We start from the raw sequence: 27,227 nt of genomic DNA on the forward strand, positions 1-27,227 counted from the left end.
ACAGACCACTTGGGAAGCTAATAATGGAAGTCTTACAAACTTCACTGTCCTGACAAAGGAGAACTAAGTTAGGCGAGTAGGTGACACTCAGGACTTGTCTGCATTCTCTCTCAGCTTCACAACAGATTATTTCTCTTCTGGATATATTCATAGTAGTAGCACTTCCTAGTCTGAGAGTGACTGCAAATTAAGCCAGTCTTTCACAGAGCAAGGACAGCATGGGGCTACCTGTAACTGTGAAGTTCTTGCTTCTATCTTTGTATCATTCTCTTCAACTAGATTTCTGACTTATTTCAGAGTGCCTAAATCTTAGGCACTTTTGAACTCTTGAGACCTAAGCCACACATAATATGGCCAGTACAGTTTTCTGCCTCTCTGAAGCAATGATGCTGGATCAGTCCATACCTGTTAAATTAAGAGTTTTTTCCTGAACCCAGGATTTTATTCAACATTGCAGATGTGTGTCAAATTTTAGACTCAACAAACCTCAGCTCAGCTCAGGTAGTGGCCAAGCCACAAGACAGCCTCTAGACTAACATGACTCTGAATGAAGCTTTCCATCTTTTGACTGTGATTAAAATCAGACTCCATCTGATTCTACCAGAGATGTCTCCTATATTTTACACTTTCCTCCAAATGCTCTCAGAAACTCGCCTCTGGGTCCCCCCAGTAAAAGTTTGGGTACCCCCACTGCCTCCAGCCAGCCAATGAATACATGCTAAATGGTCTCCTCAGGCACACCTGTGAGATAGTAAAGGCCAACACATGAACACAGATGTTGTAAGGTCCCACTGTGCTCTCTAATTTTATCTCAATGGACAGCAACCTTTTCACAAGTACGAAAAGGCTGCTTCAACAGAAAAGTATCCATGGATGAACACAGAGGCCTTAGAGCTTCCCACAGTTCTTTTCTCTTTAATGCGTTTAAAGTATGGAGGCCTATGTTAATGTTACCAATGCTTACACCATGGTTTTGGATAATCTGGATTTTACTACACTTGGTACAAGCAATACATAGTGGGTTAGTAATTACTGGACAAATGTTGGTTTACTAGTTCAAAACTCTGTATATGTGGCAGCCGTGTTTCCTGTTCATACCTAGAAAACTAACAATACCCACTTTTATAAAGCAAACTTGGTTTTTTCGTGCTTAAAACCTTCAGTGGAGGTTATATCCTTCATATCCTTACTTAGTTTTCTTATTCCAACATGATCAGCTTTAATGGGAGCCAGAAAGAATAGTGGAATGATAGTTTAGTTTAGCAGGACAAGAGTACACAAAAGTAATGAAAGACAAATATTTGTGAAACTCTTTAGCCAAGTGTGTATTGGAGTAGGACGTATTCCACAACACTTCACAGCACTTCCATTGCATTTCAAATCAGGAACTGTCTCGTAAACCAAGATAATATTTGATGTGGGAAGTACAGAGAAAAATCAATGTAGTGTTCTGTATTGACATTTCTTACATTTAGAACTTTCATAAAAGACTGACAGGTAAGCAGCCAAAAATTGTTAAATATTCAGCTCATGTTCTCACTACCATCCTAGTAATGGTAGTGGTATTCACTACCATAAGCAGCAAATTTATTTGCTCACCTGCTCTTGGTCTTATCAGCAGCCACTGACTGGAACTGGTACAAATAGTTAATTTGTATGAAGTGCTTCTGTGTGTATATATGTGTATATAGAGAGAGTAATGTATGTCATTATGAGTGACGTATGTCATATTATCATGAGTGACATAAATCACTCTCTACACACTCTATTATATTGTTTATATAATGACTCATGAACCCACTAGAAAAGATTTCGTCCTGATCTTTATCAAGATTCACCCATATTCTCTATATGCTTTTGTATTAAAATGCATACTTGGTATTCTGTACTCCCTCTGGATGTCTACTTTTCCTGCTACCATGAATTCCACGTTATCCTAGTAGAGTTCCAGTCTTGGAGGTCTTTTTCCACTGTGCTAGATTTAAAGAGTACTTTGACTTTTTTGATTGATTTATGCAAACTTTGGCCCACTTCAGAGTGGTTTTTTTATTATTTTAACTTATGTTAATTGTTTACACTTCAGTCTCATAGAATTTAATAGAAGGGGTTTCCTTCTGGTCTTTGGATAACCCCATAAGATCTTGATCTCCTAAGGAAAAGACAAAAGGCCTTGTCCGCAGCTGTACATGAGTGATATTCAACAAAATTATTGCTAAAAACTTTGTTAGGTCTATAGAATAAGTGCTTAAAAGACGCATACCAAATGCTCAGCTTCTGCATGTGACAGGGCTGATAGATTTTCTTTTTTTTTTTTTTTTTTTTTTTTTCCCTTCCTCCTATCTCTTACCCTGTTGGAATAACCTTCAACCAGATCATTTAAAGACTGGGAGGACAAGAACCTTTTCCAGATACTTCCCATGATAAGCTTTCAAAGATAAAGTAGCCCCATACCATGATTTAACAAAGCAAAAGGAGAGATTTCAAAACTTGTATTCAGATACATCAGGGAAATGTTTACTTGAAGTACTAAAGTACATTTAAAGTGTTGCTGTGCAGGTGCATTAGGCATTGTTTGTATGTAATACTTGTCAGCAGTTTCAAATATCTCTCTGATACATCTATTGGTTCCTGACTCTGACTAAAGAAATTAAAAAGTGCATTCTTCAATGTTTTGGCGGTAAGTGTGAACAATGTTTTTCATGCACTGAATCTGGCAATGAGTATTGCTTTGTAGTCAGTGATTCATAACTTGCAAAATATAAAATTTAATTGTGTTTCATTTTACTGGTCAGATGGGATTAGACTGGAAAACATACCTTGACTATGTAATATCTCTATGTCTCTTCACAGCTGAGATTATGGTTAAAATTCTAATCTGACATGGAACTGGCTGCTTAACTAAAGCCTAAGTAAACTAAAAGCCTTTAGTTAACTAAAGTCTTTAGTAAACTAAACTCCTCACTGGCATTGTTCACTTTTCATTAAGCTAATGATTCCATTATTTCAGTGGAGTTACTTCTGCTCCACATCAATTATGTGGAAATATTATAAGTGGAAATAACGGTAATAGTAGTTAAGTACTCTTACTTTCTGAGCAAATTTTCCAGTACTGGTAGCCAATGAATTCTTCCTAATTTATATAAAACTACAGGAGTTGCAACTAATTGCAACAACACCAGTGCTTTCTGTATTATGTATGTGATAGATTTCAGCAGGTGGCTTTCTATTTCTTAGCATCTCCAATTTCTGATTCCTCCTCTGAACTTCTCTTGTCATGTGCTCTTCTGTAGCATAGTTAAAAAGGTCCAGCAATTCTAATGCAATAGTGGAAGTGCATCTAATGATCTAATAAGACACCTGTAAAATACATCTCAAATACTTTATCGAGACTCCCAAAAATCTTGCTAACAAACTTATCACTTTAGACATGATCAGATAACCACTTACATCAGTAAGTACTTTTAAATTTTTGAATAGTTCTGTGAAATTCTACTATTGGAGTATTTGCTTAATTTCTTTTCCTTGCCTGAGCAATACATGAGCGCTCAGCATCTGGAAGAACGCAGCTGTAGGTTGAAAGCAGAAGGTGCCCATGCTTTTGGCAGTTTGATGTGATTGGAAATTAGCTGAGCCTGACATTAACAAACCTTAAAAGGGATATTTGGATTATTAAATATATATTATGATAACTTTTATTCCAACATACAAACCTCATTGACTGCACTGGTTTTAAACACTGCTGCTCCATAAAAGGAAAGTACCTGATATTCTCATACTTCCAACTCCTAAGGAACACAGCATACTAGCAAGTACCAAAGAAAGCACCAGTTGCCAATGTGCATAAAAAATAGTTTGAAAAGAAAGCAAAAATAGTATATTTATGTAAGAATTCTGATATTGTAAGTAATTTGCTCAGCTTAAGATGCTACTATAAGATACTACTTTTTTATCAGGAATTGTATTTTTCCATATATTTTTCATTAGGTGAATAGCAACGTGATTTATCCTATATCAAAATACTTTTGCTAACTGCAGCTGAACCAAGCTATGGAAGTAGATTGAAAGTACTTTTTCTCTCCTGAGGAAAGTACCTGTTCCTTTGTCAAAAGTGGTTCAGCAAAAAATGTTATAACTGACCCTGAGGAAAAAACCTGAATGATTTATGGTGTACAAGATTTCAATCAAAAATTTGTTTGGAAAAAAAAAACAACTTCCTTCCAGTAGATTTTCTAATTAAAATTATTTTTTTAATGTTTGGTACAAAATTAAATAATTAAGAACTAATCAAGCTTATATCTTCATGTTTTGCTACTCAGAAAGGAGAATGATAATTTTTTTAAATTCTAAATATCCCAGTACTTTCACATGCAAATAATACAGCAGGTATCTATGGTTAATTTATGCCAATGATAGTCTTACCAGTAAAGAAGGAAGATTTAATGTCAAAACCAATTTATTTCTCTCTGGGTAGATAGAAACAGTCAGACTGAAATTCTTAAGAGCCTTTGTTCATGGCCATCTGTGTTCATCAGTAGTTAGCAGATGATGCTGACAGTTGAAAATAAAATAGAAATTAATGTCTCATGTACTGTCATTGACAATTTTTGTGGACTTCTACATAATAATTTGAGATAAAAAGTGTTCTAACTTCTTATTACAAGGTTCTTTATGTATCTGGGGGAAAAAGCAGGTATAAGATCTTTGTTTCTTATTTTAGTCATATCGAACTACATTTGCGCAATACAGTTAAATGGTGAGACTTATTAATCCTAATGTTTAATTGCGTCACCAAGTGCATGTAAACCTATTTATTTTACCACTTAAATATTTTTAGTAAATCTATAGATAAGAATGAGAAACTGATGCCAAATATTATGGTAGCATAGTGCTTATCTCTTTATGTTGGGTTTGTTGTTTTTCTTTCTTTGTAGGAAGATACATATATAGATACGCTATCAAATACTAGAAAACCAAGGAAGAGAAGTTGTGTTTCCTAAAGGAATATAGGTGGTCAAAATAAATAGATTTAGAACTCTTGACATTCATGGCTCATGAAGTTATATTTTATTATATCATCTTTTTTAAAACAGATAAGTAATAGTCTTAATACAATGTATGGGGTACTCTAGTGTTAATATGTTTGAAAATTGAATTTTTTATTTTATTTTTCTTTTTTTGAAGCTGATACTCAGGCTTCATTAACCTGTTAATATTGAGGGAGATAATGGGCTAATCAAGAATTCAGTAACTATCAGGATTTTGTCTGCCCATTTCTGACATTGGCTGGAGTTCTGGGAATAGAATAAGAGTTTTAATTGATTTTGAAAACAAGTTAAATGAATCTTGCCCCATCTGTCTTTCTGTATTACTTCCCAATACTGAGATATCACCTGCCTCCCCAAACAAGGAGACTACAGAGGTACTTCTACAATCCTTTAAAAGGAAAAATTTTGAAGAAAAAATATACTCAAGTATTACATTGCGAAATTTAAAGAATGCAAAGTAAATTCTATTGTATATATCCATATGTGATATGCAGCACATTGCCTCAGCATTGTCAGAACCCCTACATCCATGTTTATCTGTAATTATTCTCTTGTCCTGAAGAAATAGCAGAAATTAGCTGTTCATAGTGATTTCTGAAACTTATTATAGAAATGGAATATTATCAGTTCAGCAGCCAATTCCTTGTTTCCTGCTAAGTATGTGACTGATGCAAACTATGCAGAATATTGCTTAGATTTTTGCTTAAAGAAAATAAATATTCTCAAAATATATGCAAAAATATTAATAACACTGAAGTAAGGAAGTTTGTAGAGAAGCACTGAGCACTGGAAAAGTTAGCGTATGATACAGAATTGAAAGGTGAGCCTTAGAATAATTTGTGACAAATTCATAGCACAGGAAGCGAGTAGCATTGAATTTGCATACACTTCAATGACAAAATTGGAAAATGGTTTCTAGTTATTTAAAAAAAAAATGGTTGGTTTCTTTTTTTATTCTCAGAGAGCCTATTAGCTTGAAGCAAATGGTGTTGTGCTAACTCAGTTCTGCAAGTCTATGAATATCACCCCTGAGTTGTTTTAATAAATAGCCGCTTGTACAGATTTTTACAACTGAAAAAAATGTGTATTACAGTGTCAGAATGCGCTTCCCATATATTGGTCAGAAATTACTTCCGGTCATGCTGTTCCTCTGTGACAGTAGTTGGCAAATGTTGACTTATTAATAGTGTACTCTCATCTTAGCTTAGTACATACATATTTTCTAAGGGATGCACGCTACAACCGACATATAAGCAAAGATTTGAAAAATTTCTTCAAGACATCCACAACTATAGCCAAATGCAATTTCATGTTGCGTATCATGACCTTTGTTATTACTGCTTAAGCAGACTTGGTAAACATAGTGTTGGTGCTTATGGTACTGTTCTCAACTTCTCAGTTTATATTTTTAGGAAAATATGTTCAAAATAGGAAGAGCTTAATATATGTTGTGTGTATACATAACTGAAAAAAATGGGAAAAGGTCTTAGTGTAAGTTCTCAAAGAAAATACATACCCCACAGCCATTGCTACATGTGATGTTGGTTGTGAAAAAGGACTGACTCTTGGCCTCTTCTCTTCCTGCAGACTGGTGTTTGCGAAACTAAAGCTCTTAATGATAGCCATAGAATACAAGTCGGAAAAACGAGAAAGCAGGTATGTTCAATGCCTACAAATTTTGAAGTTCTGGAATGCACTGTCAAGAATTTTGCTTGCTTTTTTTTCAGAATGAACATAGCTGTTATTATGTTTTTTAAACATTTCGGAGTATAATTAGCATGCCATCACATTACACCAGTTCACATAGCACTGAAAGGCTTTTATTTCTGCCCTATTCTTCTTCCCTAAAATTAATTTAAGTCAGAACATTTAGTAGAAGGTGGGGGGACAGTGATACATATGTGCCATCTCCAGAAGTGCAATTCATTTTTACTTAAACAAAAACTTACAATGTTTTTGTTCATAGTCTATCAGTTTTAAATGGAGGTCCAACTTATTTTACTGAAAATGGAAAAGTGGAAAACAGATGTGATATCAAAGTTTATTATGGCTACATGTATTCTCAAAATAATAAATTCATTTAAATGAGTTTGGAAGAACCAATTTAGATAGGATACAGCATAAACAGAAATATACGATAAACATAGTATTTATATGATATCTGTTCTGACAAAACTTGCATATATGAATAACATAATGAAATTGGAAAAGATTAATTTAGCCTTGAAATTACCAACTGTCTGACTCCTTTCTTCAACCAAAAAGGAAATAATTCATTATTATTAGTACAGATTCACAGACAGGAAAAAGAAGTGTTTCTTGCAGGTGTTTTGTACAAAGATTCATAAAAATCTGAGTGAACATTGGAGTCAATCTTCTATCAACTTGTCCATCAGTGCTTTACACAACATTCTTTTTTCTATAACAAAAATGTTATAAATGTGCTCTGCAACATGCGGAAGCGCATATAATAAAAATATGACAATACTGACTCTGAGCTGAATTTTATTTTCCTTTGTCAAAAATTATATTCTGTACTACTGTAGTAAATCTGGAACGATATGTATTAGTTCATCTTATTTTTGGCCACTAGTTACCTAAAACTTTTGAGGGCAATTGTTTCTCCTTGCAGGAGAACCAATTCTGTCATTTGAGCTCATGCCACAATTTCTGAGGTTTTGAAAGTTTATTTTAGTGTTTATTATTATATGTTGTCATTCTTTATTAAAAATATCTGTAAAACCTATGTGGGGCATTTGTCATGGAAAATGAAATGTTACAACTGTATTATAAGAGTATTTCCATGCCCTATAGTTGGTTTTGCTTGATTCTTTCCTATGTTATAAAGTGATATGTGAAGTGGTGTATGTGCTATTGTATATTATTTTTGCCACCTATGGAAAAGAAATCCTTTTAAGAAATCCTATTAAGAAATCCTTTTTTTTTCCTTTGAGATATCAGATTTTTCATGTTTCCAGCTCCCATGGGCTCTTAAAATACTTTTCCATTGAATGATCTTATTCCACATTAGCTAATGTAAAGCAAATGATTTATTATTCTTTTGTCTCTGAACAGTTTAATCTCTTCCTAGAAAAATGAAAAATACGATAGTAACAGCAGTGGAACTATTTACCAGATTTTGTGTTTCCAATATTAGAAAATATTTGGTTTCTGTTGGTTCTCCTAAGAATTATTGCCCAACTTCAGGTTGTCATTACTTCAGCTGTCATTTACTTACATAAGTGCTATTATTACAGTCTTTTTCAGTAATAACAGATTATTCATGGCTTCCGTATCATTCTTTCCACTAACTTCAGTGGGAGTTGGATTGAGTTCTTAATCACAAGGATCCCACAAAAAGTAACACAATGTGATACAATCATATATTCCTTCTTACTTAAAGCCACGCAGGTAACAGTTCACAATTAATTAATTTGGTAGAAAAAAAGAGCCTAAAAATTGCAGGAAACAATACTAACAAAAGGATGTTAACAGCTGGGTTTTGTGAATATGTATGTAACGAGGAGAGCATGTAAGCTAGGTATTCACATTTTCTTGTAACCCTGATCCACAGTAATATCTGCTGGCTGTATTAACCAGTGATAATTTTATAGTCACTGTTCAGTGAATCACAGAGCTACCTGCAGCATATCTTTACTGTTCTACTTGTTCCTGTGCTCTTCAACCCAAATATGTTAAGTACATATTTGTGGTTTTCTGAGCCTGGAACCTTTTAGTCTAACCAGAAGGGTAATGGAACAAAACTTCAGTTTGTCACTTCTTAGATATACTTGCATTTCCTTGTATCTTATTAAATGAAAAGATGGGGAATTAATATAAAAATCAGAATAACACAGTTTACAAGTGCAAGCTGTCTTTGAACAAGATAAATTTGTCATTTGCCAATTACGTTTGTTGATGTTTACTTTGGGAATATTTTATTCTACTTCATATCTTAAGTTCTTCATTGGTAATTCTTCATAAAGCTGAAGGGGGAACTGATTATGGTACCCTTTTAGCTTTCACTCTTTATAAGAGTGACCAACACTCTGGTCTGATTTATTTTATAATTATAGTTTAGATTCATATTTTGTAAAACTGAACAGGTTTTACATAGTTTACAATTTAAAGCAACAATGATATATATAAATAAAAATTTAGAATATTATCTAGGTGGCACTCTTTTAATAAGAGCTAGTATTTCCTGCCAATAGCTGAGACAGATGTAGGACCAGTATTTTCAGGAACAGAAAATTTTCAGGAACAGAGAACATTTTCAAAGCATTCTTTCTGCCTAAGGGATGAGAAGATCTTACTCCCACCAGTTTATTTTTTGTTACTAGTCATAATATTGAATAGATATAATAGATATAATAGAATATCTGTATAAGTAAATTATATATCTAATTTTTTTACTTACACAGGGAGTTTTCTTTTAAGATTAGTTTTATCTGCCTTCACTTTGTACTCAGAGCTAAAGCAACACAAAGTGAATTCAGAAGTTTGTGCAGCTCTCAAAAGTGGTAATGTGAGGGCATTCTAAATTTCCTAATCCTCTCTGTAAATTTTCACCTCAGTGTTAAGGGTAAATCCTAGTACCATTTTAAGTCAGTGGCAGAATTTTCATTGACTTTGTTAATGTCTTCATTACATTTAGAATGGTATAAATACTCACCTACCTATGCACTTTTTTTTTTCCCAGGCAGTCTCCTAGATGCCCGTTTTCTAAAGCTTTCTGATTTACAGCCAAATTCCATTAACTCTACCATAGGGAATTTGAGATCAATAGTAATTATAAATAATCAGAACTCAATCCAAGCTAATATTAATACACAAGTTGGCAGTAGCTGAGCTTCCTGCTCGCAGTTGGGTATTTTTCTCCTTTTTTCCTGACTCCTAATAAAGCTACACAGAACAAGAAGCACACCTTGATAACAAGTTTTGACAGTAGTAGATTGTTATTTATAAACAATTTGTGATTTTACAAGGTTGCTTAAAAGCAGAAGTTAAAAGTTTTGAAGCCTAAATATAGGTAATATAGTCATAGATATGATAAATACAAACTCATTTTCAAATCATGGGTAAAGTATCTATAGTATGTTTATCTTTTTAGGCAACTGTTTCTCATCAAGGTATCTTAATTAAAATAGCCATGATTAGATTTTTTTTTTTACCTTTACATTTATATATTTCATAATGTTTAAATTACTGCTCAGTTATCAAAGAAACCTCTGAGTTTACAAAACGTGACTGAATTTAGTGGGTTTCTGGCCAGTTACTAAGGTCTGCACTTGAGTAGTTCCAGGTCACAATATGAGTTAGCCATTCCTTCATCTCTAATTAGTATCTGGGAGTATTATAATCAGTTATTAAGAGCAAGAAGCACTTCTTAGATAAGTTTTTGTGTCCCTGATGCAAGCAAAATACTTTAGCTTAAAAAATGGTCTTTCTTAATTCATTTGTAGAGAGGTTTTGTTTCTTCTGTAGAAAAAATGCTAAAGGAACATGGAGAACATCAACCTGACAATGTCCCAGCAGAGCTTGCTGAACAGATAGCAAAAAATATCAGTTCATAATGCAGACATTCAAACTCCTCATCTGAAGTACCTTTTAGAGATATTTTTGCCTTCCTTTTTCCTCTTATTTTTTTTCTTTTTTCCACGTGAGTAAGCAAGAAGGAAAACCTAACCAGGATTCTTCCCTCCTGCACCCCATGTTTACTCCTCTTGTTAAATTTTCTCTTTGTCTATCCATATATTTGTTCTCATTCACAGCAGAAAAACCTTTCAGCCTTGAAGACTTTTAAATTAAGGGTTTTTTTGCTCTTGCTTTGGTGTCAGTTGATTTCTTATCAAAGTGTTTGATTTGCAATTTTTTTCTTGTCGTTTGCAGAAGCCGAAAGCGGTATGCCCTCTTCGTTACCTTTCCTTCCAACCTCAATCCTACCTCCACTCCTTCTAACTTCAGGACTAATTCCTTGCCAAGAACACAGGAAGATAACATCTTTGTCTATCTTTCTCTGTATATGCACACACATATATACATATATATATATATTCATCTGTCTATGTGTGTGTGTATATATATATATATCTGTGTGTATATTTATATATGAGCCCCCAATCTCAAAGAGGAGAGAGAATAGCATTTTGTCTCTCCATTGTTTCTTGTGACTCACGCACTAACTTCTTTGCAGGAAGTACAAAATAAAACAGTATAAGTTTTTTAGGCTTCTTTTTTTTTTCCTCCTTGTGGAGTAATTGGTGTATCAGATTGTTGCATTTGAAAAGCAGACTTTACTGTTAACATCTCCCCTCCTCTTTTTTCATTTGTACTGTATCGTGACAATGTATATTTTGTCTTTACCAGCCCTTGTGCTGCCATATTGTCTCCATATTCACACCTTCATTGGTGTCCACCTTTCCCCAGAGTCTTCCCTCAAAACACGTCTTACAGTACCGTAGTTCACGTTCTCTTGTAGTCTCACCTTCCATTAACAACAACCAAACACTTGATTCTTTGCATTGCTGGTCCTGTTTTGAGCCCAGTTATTCATAATACAGTACTCATTAAAGCTATTGTACTGTTCCAGTGAAAGTGCCATGGATAGTTTGTACTATATGTCACATTCATTTTAACGACATTTATTAAGCTCATTTATGAAGATGTTACCGAATGTATTTGTTTCTCGGTTTTGTTTTTTCTTTGGGATGGCATGTTTTGCATTTTCTTTTGGTATACCATGCTGTGAGCCTCTCTCTAGTCTACATTCTATCTTGCTGCTGTTGGTTTGGATGAAGTAAATAAGGCATGCTCTTCCATATCCTCGCCTCTTGTCATTTCTCTTCCCCCTCACAGCTTTGTTTTTCTGATTGCTTATAGCAGTCTGACTGTCAGTGGTGCTCTTTGGAGACCCCTTCTCATTGTCCAGACATTTCAATTTCCTTCTTCATCATACTCTCCAAACTTTACTTTCCATGTCTGTTCTGTTGCGTGTGTTGTATGTGTTATATTTATTTAATTTTTAGTCTTCTTCTCCTGTGGTTTCTGAGTAGATGTGTGAAAAGAGAGGTGGCTTCCTGTCAGTTTGGCATTACTGATATGATCCAACTGCAGAGAAGTTACTGCAACACTTAGCATCTTCAAGGATCTGCAGTTGTTGCACCTCTACTTCGCTTCTTGCTTTTAAGTATATATTATCTTGTGGTGAAGGCATGTTAATGCTGGCATGATGAGCAATATGAAGAAGTATTGTACCAAATGAAGTTGCTTGCTCCCAGAATAAAGTATATTGTGCTGCTTCATTGTACTGATTATCAATCACTTCTGGAACCAGAAGGAATAATTCAATTGTTTCAAAGTGTATTGAATTCACCAGCACCGTTGAACTAGTTTGGACTATGCCGCAATAAAATACCTTATGCACATCCTATAGACCATGACTTAGTGGCTGCTGTTGTAAAGAACTTAACTCCTGGGAGCAACCTTTTATATGCTTGTAGTAATTAAGCTTTAATATACAGTAGCATGTAATGTGCACTGTGTCTTTTGCCTTGTATTCTTTTCAGTGTCTTACTGGATTTTTCTGTGTAGAGCAATAGGGATCTGAATTAATGTCAATGGTAGAGCCCAGAAGAAAGAAGCAATAATTATGAGTTACAATCAGTGTGAAGCTGGTATGCACGCAACTCCCACTGTGGGATTTGTGCACCTACCCTCACACTCCACTTCAAAACATACCCTGAAACAAAAAATACTGTCTCAAACTAATTTTGTAATTCTAATTCTATAGTTGTGTGAATGACATGGTACATCTTAAAAGGCCATTATGCTAATAGTGGTGCATTTCATCTGGGCATGGCATGAAACAACCAAGAAGAGTAGCTGGTTTTATTTAAAAATGTGGTAGCTATAGCCTGTAATACCACCTAGTCTTGTTTTAGATAATGTGTTAATAGTACTTAAACAATATTATATCTTCCTGATTACTAGGTGATATTGCTACTGTTTCAGTCGCATGGGGAATGGTACAGTACATCTACCACAAGGTTTAAAACAGAGTTGTTACAGCTTTTGTCATTTGTTTAGTCAAAATTTTCCATTTTTGTTTCATTTAATTCAACAATTGATCTTTTCTTTTTTTAGACCACGATGATGGCAGTTACAAGGGTAGCTGTAAATCTGAAAAAAAAAAGGGGTGTTACTGAATCAGACAAGTTTCCTTGACGCAGGGATGAACTGTTCAATTGGTCACTGATAATGGGATTCATCTAACCTAACTTTATCAATCTAAACATTAGATGTCTAATCTCCTTTTAGTCATCCAGACTTAGTCCATAATTGCAAGGGAAGAGAGAGACAGTTCTTGAAAGCAGCTTCCATTCTAAGACAGATGAGATGTATCCCACCTTTAGTGCTGTCTAAAATGTAACCTTGAAAGTAAGAACAAACAAGAATAGTACATAACTGAGGCTGTTGAGAGGGAAAATTCTTAAAAGACCTCTTCCAGTGTACGTCCCTCCTGATTGACCTTATCTGTGTCTTCCAGTTTTTAGTCTTCATATAGTGCTGCTAAAATGTTGTTACCCTTGCCTATTTTCTGTGCTGTGCTTGCTGGGCATCTCCATGTGCCTTTATCAGCTCAGTTTTAAGACCTTTACTGCACCTCTTCCATCTTATTAAGATCCCTCATTTTCTTCTCAGAGCAGACTGACATTTATACAAATCTGAGAGTCATCTACTATATAAATGCTGTGTCTAGATTAAGATTTCAAAGTTATGTCTATTTACAACTTCAGCAGTAATGGAAGCCTACTCAGTTTCAAGCTGTGCAAAGGAAATTGTGGAGCCATGCCACTTAGCAAGTGTCTTACCAATAATGCATACAGTGTAACGACGGTTCAGACTCTGAAGCTGATTGATTGTTTTTTCCGTGTGGTTCACACAGAAGATAGCTGAATGTTACAGAAAGCTACAGGAAGTATTTTTCATCTTTTACTGAAATTTTTGTATACTGAAAATTTATTAGAAATAATGTTTTATATATTCTAATAATATGAAAAGATATTAGTCATCAAAGTTTCTAATGCTGTTTCAACCCAAGAAACATAGTTTGAGTCCAGCACGTATGATATTTGAAAGCAGGAGACAAATAAAAATCACCCAACAACAGAAATGAGTAAAAAATAAATAGTTGGAGGGAATTAGTCCTGCCCCAAAGTGTCAGTTCACAAATTGTCCTACGGTTCAAACCTCCAACTATCAGGTTCTCCATCAAATATCTTTAAGTTTAGCAAAACATGGAAGACCTGCAAATAGTAATCAAAACCTTAGCTCACTTTTAATGCTTTAAGGGAAGACATAATACGGTATTCTTTATCTAGGTCACAATATTGTTGTATTGTGCAGCCAATCATCCATGCACTACCAAAAAGGTATTGAGCAGTGCTCATTCTGGGGTAGTTTCAGGTGAATAAAAATGGATGAACAGATATTTACATGTATCTGTATTTTACTGAAGGTAGCATATATACTTAAAACATCAGAAAGATATAATCCAACAAGTGAGTAAATTGATCAAAATTAACACACTGTCAGAGTTACTAACAGATATCTGTTCTCCACTGACAGATGAAAAAGTCATCTTGTCCTGTCTTAACTTTTCATTGAACAATGTATGTCTAAGCGTTTGATCCATAAGCGTTTGTCTAGAATTTTTCTGACCACATTTGAATTTTTCTTTTTTTTTTAACTGTGCATCTCAAATGTGCACTGATTCCCATTTGTGCTTCACCTGCTTATATTTCAGTCAGTCTGGGAACTCAGTTTCAATGTATAGATCCTACTGTTCCTGATTCTTTCCTGAGCTTTAAGTGTTCAATGTCAGGTTGGATGGGGCTTTGAGCAATCTGTTCTAGTGAAAAATATCCCTTTCCATTACAGGGGGGTTGGAACTAGATGATCTTTAAAGGTCCCTTCCAACCCAAACCATTCTATGATTCATTCTGTGATTCCTGAGAGTACAACTGAATTCAAGGGTGATTTCTACATTTTTAATGTGTGACGTTTTTGTTGCTCTTAGATGTGTGATCTTATACCTAGTCACCAAGTGAATCTTGTTTCACAAATGGACTTTTGCTAGACATCAGATAAGTGTAAAGCAGAGGTTTCCAAACTTCGTATTCTGTTCCACGAGTGGCTTACAAATTGTTGTATTATCATAGAGTAATGGAACTGGCTTCTCCTAAGTTCATGCTGATGAACTACATGAAATTCCTGTAAAACACATTAAATCATATCTAATTTACACATATTCAATTTACGTGGCTGTAATTGCCATGTATTCTAAATGTTCATGTGTGAAGGAGCAAGCAAGTCAAAAGATAATTTTTTTTTTTGCAGTGACATGTGACCCCTGTCATGAAAAGCTTGTCCTGAGGAATGTATTTCTGGAACTGGAATTGTTAAGGAAATTGTGACTAAAAGTTTTTTGAGTTTGCTATTACTTGGTTAGTTTCTGAGGTAACTTAAACTAGAAATGTTATAAAACTATAAAGTTTGATCAAGATCTTAGATGCTTTTAACCTATTTGGCATTCCTTGTTTGATTTCATGGGCTGATTTAGGAGATTAAAAAAAATATATATTTTATGATAAAAACTTATATTTGGAAAAATCAGGGATGTAATTTTCAACAGCATTTTTCCCAATGCGTGGCACAGAATGCATATGAATTAGCTATATATGTTGCTATTAAACGTAATGAGTTTCTGTCCTTTTCTCCCTTTTCCTACATCTTCCTAAATCCGCAAAACTCCCCAGCCTTGGAGATACATAAAAATGAGATATTAGCTGAAGCTTTCTCTCTTAAAACTCCAATTTACTTTGCCATGTACTTATCTTCTCAACTGTGGGGACATATATATATGCATATTTTCATGAGCTGCTTAAAAACATACATGCATCTCTAAATAACTGATGGATGCATTCTTCTTGGTATGCTCATAAACCTGTTTTATTTTTCTCTGTCCTCTTTGTTCCCTATATTCTGTTCTTTTAATTCAAAGCATTTCCCTTGCTGTACATATTAAAGTGAGTGCTTATCAAAGCATAACTTCAGCTAATGACACTACAGGTCTCATAAGAAATAATTCAATTGCTGCTTTAATAAGCAGCATATTTAATAAATCCATATACACTCAGTAGAAATTGCTCATGATGTTGCTCTGGTTAAATATCAGTGTGTATATAAACCCAAAGCTTTATGAGCCTTTGCCGTAACTCTTTGCCAATAGCAGTCATGGGGCAAATTAATTTTTATTCCCAACAGAAGATTTTGCTGCTGGGGTCATACTGCATTAACTGTGATCATGTCTATATTTTGTGGCTTTAAATACATTGTATTTGTGAAAATAAATATATGTGAATGAAGTATAAGATCTGACAAAAATGAAGTCTATACACTGACCCATCTGAATTGATTTCATGTGTCTCAGAAAACCTTGAGATACAAAATCATGCTCACAATTCATTACATCCTAAATGAAGCCAGTTACCTCTGATTTAAGATTATGTTTACTACCTCTTAAAAGAACTGCTTCATTTGCTTATTACTTCGTCAAATTTTAAGTTCTGTGAGGGGGAGTGAACATTTACATATGTAGTGGTTACCCCAGCTTGTGGAGTTTGGGTTGTTGAGCTTTTGGTAGGATTTTTTACTGTTTGGGTATGGTTTATCTATCTCCAAGAATGGGGTGAGAAAAAAAAAAAAGTGGGTCTACATAAAGAAACGTGTTCATCTGTTTTCACTGAAAAGAATGAATGTAATGCTTCTGTGATTAAGGGTGAAGAATGAAATAAGGGCAGAAAAAGTATTTTTCTAACAGAACAGTAGCCATTTGAACCTAAGAAAAATAGCCAACCCTAACCATGTTACAAGTCTTTGCATATTGTAGAAGCAACAGTATAGTAGAAATAAATGAGACTAGCATCTGTAGAAGATTTTTGAGTTTAACAGCTAAATTCTCATCATAATGGCAGATTAAGGATTAGCAGACAGGGAAGAGGAAAGGTGGAGACTGAAACACGGATGCAGTTACGGACATGATAGAAAGTTTTGGCAGAAAGACTTTGGAGTTAGTGGCAGAAAGATTCTCTCCTGGTTCTTGAGAAATGACTTATCTAGGCTCACATAGGCTTGCAGGCTTTAAGATGGGCCATTCTCAACTTTTTTCTGTGAGTGTACCGGTAGAGTGTATGTCTCATCTCCCTTAGTGATGGCCTGTTAGGGTATCTCTGTAACAGCTTAGTAAGTGCTCTCTTGGCTCAAGTGACAAAAGTTTGTGCAGGGAATCTATATTTTCCAACCTGTTTGTGACTTGAGTGACTGGTTTCATATGAAGAAATTCTTGTGGGGTTGTTTTGGTTTTTTTCCTGTCTGTTTTATTCCATTTTAAAACCTGTTAAATTGCATTTTAAAACTACACTAGGTAAATGTTTTGTTTGCAAGCGCAACCATTAAGCCCAATACACTAACAAAAGAAATACCAGTTGTGAAGTTTAGCTGGGCAACTTTAATTCATCCCATTTATCTGTGTGCATGATGTAGGCGTTATTTACACCATCACGTTTCATTTTTTGCAATACTACTGAAGTGTGCTGTGGAGATGAACCTGCTTTCTGTGGTGATGACCTCCATTTTCTGTAGTTCTCCTCTCCTTTTTGTTGCAAAGCTTGAAACTGTGAATGAAGGAAAAGGGAGGATATCTGCGTAAATGCTTTCTTTGAGATTTAATTTCTGTTCCAGCCTCTGCCACAGAATATCTATGTGAGAGTGAGCTAATAATTTAAATCAAACCTTTTACAGATGACTTCTGATTAAGTGTGTATTATTTTGGGAACCAGAGGCTGGGCTTTTGGAAATGCTGAGCATTCTTACAGCAAAAGTCCCTAGAAGGTGTATGCGGAGCTATACAATGCTAAATACTTACAAAGAATGGCCTGTAGGCATCCCAAATTAATAGCTACTATATCTCATAGTGACTTAATCTCTCATCTGTAAAATGGGATAATACTATATCTCCATTCTTCTTGTAAAATGAATTATGTATTTGTGAATCTTCTGCATGCTATATTGATGAACACTGCAGAAAAATACATAAGTAAAATATGATGCTGATTTTAAAGAAAGATAAACTACGTGAAGCCATGCCTGGAGTAATGGCAGTAAAAACACTTAATGAAATTCCAGGTTGTGAGAAGAAAGTAGTTTGTGGCTATTAAATTAAGAATGGTATCATAATGTCTACATAATGGGGGCTGAATTATGGCCGCATGACCAACCTTTTAATCCTTAACTCATGAGCGCTTTATTTTGCAGCCTGCATATTCTTTTCATAGGGCCTTGTGGGCATGTGTAATCACGCAAAACAATGTTCTCTTTATAAAGCTTTCAGGTGTATTTTTTGTCACAGTAATTTATTACTAATGTTTAGATAATACATAACATCTTGAATAAGAGATCTGTGGAGACCCATTTTCCCTCCTAACAATAACATGAAAGATTTTTGGCCTTCAAATTTTAGTAAAGTATGTCTGTTCAGAAATGTGCTTTATTTATTTTTGTATATATATACTTCCCCAAAATAACTTTTTGCTAAATCCACAAGTGTTTAAATTGCTGGTAGTCTTTATTTACTGTAAATTGCATATGTGTGCCATTACTACATTTTGATTTACAAGGGCTAAGTTTTAATAAAAGACAAAAAAGAGAGAACTTTTGACAAGCTTTATTAAGTTTTAGCAGGTCAAAAGCTTAGTTGTATTACACTTTAATAAAACTTATTCAAGAATATATTTACATCTGTCTCTATCTGTATATTCATATTTAGCTTGGTACTTTGCAAATTGCCTTACCTAAAATCTAGTGTTAAATTATTATGAAAATAAAAAAGATATGTTGTAGAGAGACGTGGAGTACCTCACTTCTTGATAGCAGTTTATAATTTCCTTCATCAAATTTAGCTGAGGCTATTCTGTCAGTGTGGTTGGGTTATTTTTGTTCTTCCATGGCTCCATAGCAGTGTTTTAAAAATTTTCTATTCATTTTATGTTTTTTCAGCTATCGTGACTGGTTGTCTTGTACCATTCCCCTTGAGTGTATGTGTGTATTTATTATTTTAAACAATAATATTATATGTCCAGATAGGGGTCCCATTAACATTCTATTTCACTAGAAATTGGCAAAAATTTGCATCAAAGGGTTTAGCTTCATAAATGATATTTTGTATTGTTATTGAGTGGTGGTTGCTGGTTCTTCCCTTTTCACCGTATTGTGAATTTTTCACCACTTTGCATTACAGAACACGAAAGCTGAAATGCTCAGCTTTACACATCATGTTTCTGAGAGGCTTTGTTATTTTGTATAGTCTATGTTTAATGCAAAAACATAAGAAAACAGTTGTAAATACCTAAATGATGTTGTTATAGGTGGAGGCATGTGACTGTCTCAAACAAGTTTTTGCAAAAAGCATGTGAAACTGCTATTTGATTGGAAATTTCAGGGAAGAATGGCTTAAAATTTCCTTGCAGCCTTTCCTAACTAGTGGGTCCCCTATAACAGAACCAAATAAAGCTATTTTGGAACATTCAGTTAAAAGTAATTTAAACTTACGGTTTTGTTGTTTTTGTGCTTGTTTCACTGAGCAGCATATTAATCAATCCTGGAAACCATGTCAAGATTCAAGAAGGTACTTTAGGATTCTTCATTGCAAGTGATGCCAAAGAAGTAAAAAGGTAATTCATATATTTTTATCTTTAAATTTAAACATATAGTATTTAATTTCTGGGGTTTTTTTACATGTAAACACCTCACCTAATTTTCATTATTATCTGTTTAAAGAGTCTTAGGGGAAATTGAGTTGGTACTGTAGTGAACCAACCATGTGTGCTTGCCATTTTCTTAACTATGGTCCTAAATATCAAGGAAAATAAATAATTTTACAGCAGATGTGAAAAGAAATGAAGAGGCTTTTTTTCTTAGTCCTACTAGAAAAAGTAAAATATTTTGATCTGATTTCTCTGTAATTAATTTGTCTCAGTGGAATTACTTTGAGAGAGGACAGGGATTACAGTTTTGTCCAAGTTTCAGGTTTAGAGTACTTATAGACTCTGGCAAATATTTGATGTGAGCAAGCTACTGTATGCATTCAGTAATTGCATTAGCAGGATAATATTTATGTTCTTGTCATTTTTCTTTACTGGAACTACATACTCTGTGGCCTTATAATACTAAATCAAACTACAACAGTGTAGTATATCCCAACCATTGTAGACAAATTCACTGATTCGTTGTACTTGGCTGTATTAGATTTGAGTTGAATGAAAAGGGGTTTTATGGTATTGTGTTTAGGACCAAACATGTGTACTCTTGTTTGTTAAGATTATAATATGCTTGGAAGAAATAAAAGAGCAATGTGAGAAAATAATTTTTAAAAGAAATGATTATTCAATATCTCTAAGATTTAAAAAAAAATAAAAAAGAAAAGGAATATTTGCAGCTGAGTGCTTTCTCATAATTTGTATTTTTGTTGTAAGTCATGCTATCAAGAATCTGATTTTTACTTGATGTTCTTCTTGAGGTAGATATTTTAACTAAATCCTATACTTAGAATGATGAAATATTCAAGTGATAACATTTACTATGTCCTAAACTTTTTCTGATTAAATTATAGTGAAAATAATTTTTAAGCAATGCATGTTTGCCACGAATATTTAAAGAAAGTCAAAACATCAAAACAGTGACATCACTGAGAACTTGAATTCTATTTTTGTTGAAATAGCTAAGGTAATTTTTGGCTAGGTGAAGCGTACAGAACAGAACGGCAGTGCTCCTGTCCTCTCATATTTCTAGCACCATCTTTGGAGTATTTCCATCCAGCATTGCCTCAGGTACGCTGCTTTTCAGCGTATAGTTCTTTTCCTTTCCAGTGCTTTTCTCCATTTGAATATACAGAACTGTCTTCACATTCCTTTACTGAGATGCTAGCTTTTTTTCATTTTTAAGGCATTTTACACTCTCCTATGAAATTATTCCAGACTGTAAGTAAAAATTACCTGGCATAACATTTTTAACAGGGAGAAGTTGACTGTTATTAATGTGTTTAGAGAAAATCTACACATCATTCATCTAGCACGTTTTATCTAATAGCAAGCTGAAACAAAACTCCCACTTCTGCCTTGCTTTTTGCAGAAGGCTTTGTTTAGAAACATGCTGCCTCCCTTACCACGTTTCTTAGCTGTTCTGTGCAAAGCAAATGATTATCATATGTGTTTCAACTAACAAAAACAATTATGTAAAGTGTTGATTTCACCCTTTTGAGCTATGAATCAGAGTGAGAAAAATGTTCTAAAATTGAGATATTTTGGAGGGGAAAAAAAGGATTTTTTAATAAAGCAAAATTAAACATGTTACATACCTGAAATTCAAATTAAATTATTCTGGTTTTGTGTTACATGCTAATGGAGAAATTTCAGCTCCTTTAAGCTAAACCTATTCATATTTATCAAGTATGTATTTCACAATGAAATATAACGTGCAATGTTCAATTACTCTTCTTGCTAGAACTACTTTTGCATTTTTAGAACAACAGTTTCACATTAGAAATAATTATACCTAGACACAATTATGTCTAGGTAAATAGCTTCATGTAGAATGTTGAGTGTTTAAATATAATACAAACTATATGAATTGCATCTTTATTATTCTTTATCCATTTACATGCTAGTGCTAACATCAGAAATCCACATGCTTCAAATCCACTTACTGCAACCCAATTATATAGAAGGATAATTTTATTACAGCAATCACTTCAGGCATTTGCTCTTGACTTTGCACATAGGATTGAAGGTATTCTTTAGGACATTTGTGCTGCAGTGGACTTCAGAAACATGATACGTAGAAATGACCTATCTCCAATTCGTATCATGAAGTTTTGTGAGGGAGTATTTCTGATAGTAGATTCTTGTTCAGTACAGGGGCTTACAGCTGGATTGGGGAGAGATTGTAAAAATTGGAGGCAGTTTTCTCCTCCTTGCTTATGAACATCGGCTCATGGTTTGAAAAATATTTTATTCTCATTTCCTTGGAGGCAGTTTGTTTTCTCTTTGGTGGAAGGTCAATATTTTGAAGACCAGAAACTTTCTGCAGCAAAGTATACAAATGCTTAGAGAAGGCTTATTCATTTTACATTTTGCTTCTTGGAAATAGTAAGATAATTTCACAGTCTGAAAGAGTAATCTTCCTGGAAGTTTCTTAGAGAAATTAAGTCTGCTACATTTAGGACTTACATCTTCCATCAGTAGCTTGCATGCTATATTCATTTTAGAAGTGTTAATAACATTCAATGAGGTCTTACTGCAAATTTAGATTTGTATTCTCTGGTCCATATCTCATATGCTAGACCTGCTACCTTTTTCCTGATGGGCCACTTTACCTGGGCCTTTATTCAGAAGTGTAAAATAACTTAGATAAATTTGTAACTATTTGAATTAGGTATCTAGTTCATATTTCTGAACATTTCCTTTAATATAGTTCCACTTGTGGTGGACACTGTCTAATTAATCTAAAAATAATTAGTAGTGATCATCCCAGCTGAACTGTCAGAGGCTGTGTATTAATATTGTTTATTTTTCTTTTTATATTTTGGACTGTAGATTGTTCTGTTCCAGTGATCTCCATACTGTTGTAGCAATCCAACCATCCTAAATCTATGAACAGTAGTGTCAGCAAAATCCATGGGTGGTTGCAAAGTGGCACCTTTGGTTCTTACTGCCAATTTGCATTGAGAAGTATGCAATGAGAGAGGGTTGGGAAGATAAGCATGGAACTGACGTATCCTGAATATAGATAAGTACAGGGAAATTTCAGCAGGTTAAAAAGTATGTTAAATTTGTTATGCCAGCAAGAATCCTGGGAAACTGTAACTGTCCAGCTAGAGGCCAGCTGCGTGATCCTCATGAAATGTGTCACAGCAGCCTTATGTGACATGTTGACTTGACAGGCATGATTAAACTCTCCTGTGGGCAGTCTGATGCGTATTTATTAAATTGGAATTTTCTTTTAATCTTATATAAAGTCAAATGTTTACACTCTCTCACTTCCTTAGTTCTCCTTGTGCTTCACCTAGTGGTGAGCTATTTGATACAAGAGTAGGAGTTCATAACCAAAAGCATTAAATGGAAACGTAGATGGTTCACCCTGTTAATTGCATATTTTTGTTTGAAATTTTGGCTTTTCTCTGTTGAAAACCAAAATGGTTCTGCTCTATTCAGATATAAAAGACAAAAAAAATAGTCTGAATCAAGATTACTTCAGTTCTTTCATTTATATGTTCCTTTAGGAACTTATTTTGATAGGATTTTCCCTTTCTGGCTTTGGTTGGGGTTTTTTTTGTAAATAACATATCTCATGTTAGTGTCACAATTAATCTCATTGCAATCTCTCATTGTATCCAAAATTAAATCCTACTTGTGACCAGGCTGAAAAATTTTCCCAGGGTGCTTAGACTGTCTTTACAAAAAAAGAGAATCTGATATATTCGATCAGAACAGAGAATTCATTTTATATATATATATATATATATATATATATATATATTAAATGAAAAAATTCATTGGATGCTCTTTTTTCTAAGATGAAAGAGAAATGAACTGATACACTGTGTCATAATTATCATCCATTCTCCCAGTTAATTTTCAAATAAAAGTATATTAAAAGAAACACTTATTTGGAGTCTTATGTTTGAAATTAATGATCTTGCAGCAAATATTTACTACTTTAAATGTCTAAACCTGTTCAAAGATTAAAGGAAATTAGTGCTGGCATGTTTCATTAATTTGGCACTGCAACAAGAGGAAATGTGGGCCTAATTTCATTTGTATGGATTAAGAAATGTGTCAGTTTTTCCATTCTGTCTCTCTAGGGCATTTTTTTACTGCAAGGCCTGTCATGATGACATCACGGATCCCAAAAGGATAAAAAAATGTGGCTGCAAACGGCGTAAGTAATATTTCTATCGCTCCCTTCCTCTCCTTTTCATGAACTGTTCACCCTTGAAGAATATCTGTACATGCGTTTACATGTTTTACACAGTGGTACAGAAAAGCTAAGAAATAAATACACAGCAGCATAGTAAGTGCCATTTGCATTTCTGAAGTCCATATATTTTTATTACATTTCATACCACTCACACCTGTTTCTTCATTAAAAAGTCCATTAGGGTCCAAAGCCAACAAAACCTGAAGAATTAAATCAAGCTAGATCTAATTGTGGAGGTTTCTGAGTTAAGAATGAGCTAACAGTGAAGTTCTGCTCTCATTCATACCATGCAGAAAGCCAGTAATTTCAATAGTTTTCTGTAAAGTAAAGAACTTTTGTCTATCTTGCTAAACATGATTCTGTAAAAGAAGAAACTAGGGAATAATATTCCGTCATATAACTATTGAAATAAATTATTATGGAAATAAATGATCAGTTTTACTGGAGGAAGGGATTGTCTGGAAGAAATTAAATATTAGTGCCTCTTGCATATATCCTTTTAGAAGATTCCATAGCTGTAATGCTAATATTTGGTTTAGTTAAGTTCTTAGGTCTGCTCTTTAAATTGTTTGGTAAATTTTGCGTGAAGAAATAATAGAGTTTTGGAATTGAGATCAGACTTTGCATCTGTATTTTTATAAATATATAGAAATTAGCATTTTACCTATATATACTTTGAAAGGATTTTTTGCAGGAACTATCACAACCACATTTTGGCCAAAGATTTGTTTGACCCATGCATATTTGTAACACTGATATCAAAACGATTTTAGGGATCCATTTCTCAATGGATATCTGAATATTTATGTGCATTCCATGGTATTCTGCCATGAAAAAGATCATTCAGTTCAAAAGTACTGGTTAGGTATGTTGAAAGATCTCAGAAGAGTTTGATCACGTCTATTTTACCATTACTTTTAAAAGGGACAAAACTCTCTTATTTATAGATCCAGTCATAGTCTTAGAGGATGGAAGAAAGCGTAAACTGGACCTTCTCTGCCTTTAAGGGGTGCCTGAAATTGATGAATTCTTGAAGATGATTTTAAAAAGAAAAAATATGTCAGCAGAGTTTTTAAAGAAACTCCTTCCCCCTACAAAAAACAGGAGTGTGGAACAAAGTAGTATAATTGAGAGAAAGCAGCTGAAACACTGACAGAAAATTGTATTTATCCTCCCAGTAGCCACAAGGAGAGCAAAGCACATGGAAAACATGCCTGATGTGGAAGGAATGTATGCATTGCCTAACATATTGGAAAAAAATTATTCAAGAACAGTTTATCCATGTGAGAATGTGACCTTTGAACTGCTGCCAAAACCAATGAGGCTGCTGAGTAAGTTCTGGTAAAGCCAGTTACAGATGCCTCGGGGTGCCTGTAACTCCCAAACCCAATCTTTTTTTCCAAATTACCCAACAGTTAAAGAGAAATATGTTACCTGTTTAATTTTATCTGATTCTGTCAAAAAAGACCTATTTTATTTGTATTTTCTACTCTACTCCTCCTTCACATACTGTATGCTTTTCACACATGTGCTGATTAAAAAAAAAATAATTCCCAAAGATCTGTCATTTTAATCTGAGATCTACACTTTTTATTGAAATCTGTTAGAAGATAGGAATCAGGAATTCACAATATAAAGGGCAAGAGCCCTTTATTATACATTAATGAAAATCAATGTAACCTCAGTACTAGGAAACCAGGGAGAAAACGGAGTATCCTGTGACTCAGCCAACACAATGGATGTGTTACCAGCAGTAGGGCCATGGAGACATGAGTGACAACTTCTGTGTGTAGCACTAGGAAATGTTCCAAACGGCATGGTCACACGTATCAGTCCAATAAATGAAAGGGTGTTGGACAGATGAAGAAACAAAATGATGGGGTTAGTGAGGCTGAAGGAGGCAGCTGTCAGAGCTGCTGCAGTGAGCACTGAACACTAAGGAGGGAATCCTCTGAGTCAGGTGAAAAAGAAAAAAAAAGGTCAGTGAGAGAAAAATCTTAAATTTCCCTTTCATTGTCTTCCCTCTCCCTCTTCCCCCATTTGCCCTCTCCCCTCTCCGTTCCTGCATACACTCACATATGGTCACAGATACCGTGGTAGCTGGCAGCTGAGAACAGCTTCCCCATAGGAGCATGCTCACTACTATTAGGAATAATACAATTGCTTTTCTTTTAAAGTTCTGTCAATCAGCAAAAATGTAAATGAAAAATTTCAACAGTAATTAGTGATTTTTGGTCTCTCAAATTTTGATGACAATCTTGAGATCCCTTTTATGGGACCTGGTTTTTTTTAAAGCTAAATCTTTAGTGCAGTCTATTATTCACATAAAATGTCTTAGCTTTAGCTTTCAAATCACTGATCACTTTTGAAAATCTTAACTATGTTATCCATCTGTAAGCTACGCAAATCATTGGTCTTAAAAACGCAGTCTAACCAAAACAAAGCATAAATTAAGAAAACCCTTTCCCTATTGAATTAGCAAACTGTCAACTGATCTGTCAACAGCTAATATGTCAATTTGATTTTCAAAGACACTGCAAATAGTCACACATGCATATATGTAGTCCTGTATGATAAATACATATTTTGATTAGCAAGTAACATAGCAATTAGAGGCAGCTGAATGCAGAAAATATGTAAGATGAAATGAAAGGTTGTATGTAAAAATATTGACACATTTCAGGTGAACTAAATGTAAAATAATATCTTTACATGGAAAACTTAATTATGGTGGCATTAATTAATGCAGCTTCCTGTGACACTTGAAAACCACATTCTTTAAATAACGCATCGGAGGTTACACATCAATTTAGATCCTGTCTGAACATTAGGTTGTGGCATTGTTGGGGTCTAAACGTCAGTCTGACCTACATAGCCCTTTGTCCAAACCTGTTAGGCCTAATATTAATAATTCAGGGCAGATCAGTACGTTTCCACAAGGCAGGGATAATTAAAGTAACCTCGCTTTCCTTTTGCAGTTTCTTTGCCATCCCTTTCTCCTTACCCATCCCACTCCCTGAATAACATATGAATGCTGATGTCACATTGTCCAAAGAAATGCTTGTGTGGAAATTTTATTCACAGATT

At 34.3% G+C, this 27,227-nt stretch overlaps 1 protein-coding gene across 13 annotated transcripts in view; it reads left to right on the forward strand.

Annotated features, from left to right (window-relative positions):
- Positions 1–27,227, forward strand: part of KCNMA1 (potassium calcium-activated channel subfamily M alpha 1) — a 526,598-nt gene that overhangs the window by 397,690 nt on the left and 101,681 nt on the right. For 12 of the 13 annotated variants that reach the window (XM_072871308.1, XM_072871302.1, XM_072871307.1 and 9 more), the window contains 3 exons: positions 6,633–6,701; positions 19,751–19,837; positions 24,025–24,101. In XM_072871308.1, coding sequence (XP_072727409.1) covers positions 6,633–6,701; positions 19,751–19,837; positions 24,025–24,101 — 233 coding nt within the window. Of the gene's footprint in view, positions 1–6,632; positions 6,702–19,750; positions 19,838–24,024; positions 24,102–25,318; positions 25,472–27,227 lie in introns of all 13 variants that reach the window. The other variant, XM_072871306.1, reaches the window with a different exon arrangement.

The sequence above is a fragment of the Ciconia boyciana genome, chromosome 8, assembly GCF_034638445.1.
Source record: "Ciconia boyciana chromosome 8, ASM3463844v1, whole genome shotgun sequence".
Classification (NCBI taxonomy): domain Eukaryota; kingdom Metazoa; phylum Chordata; class Aves; order Ciconiiformes; family Ciconiidae; genus Ciconia; species Ciconia boyciana.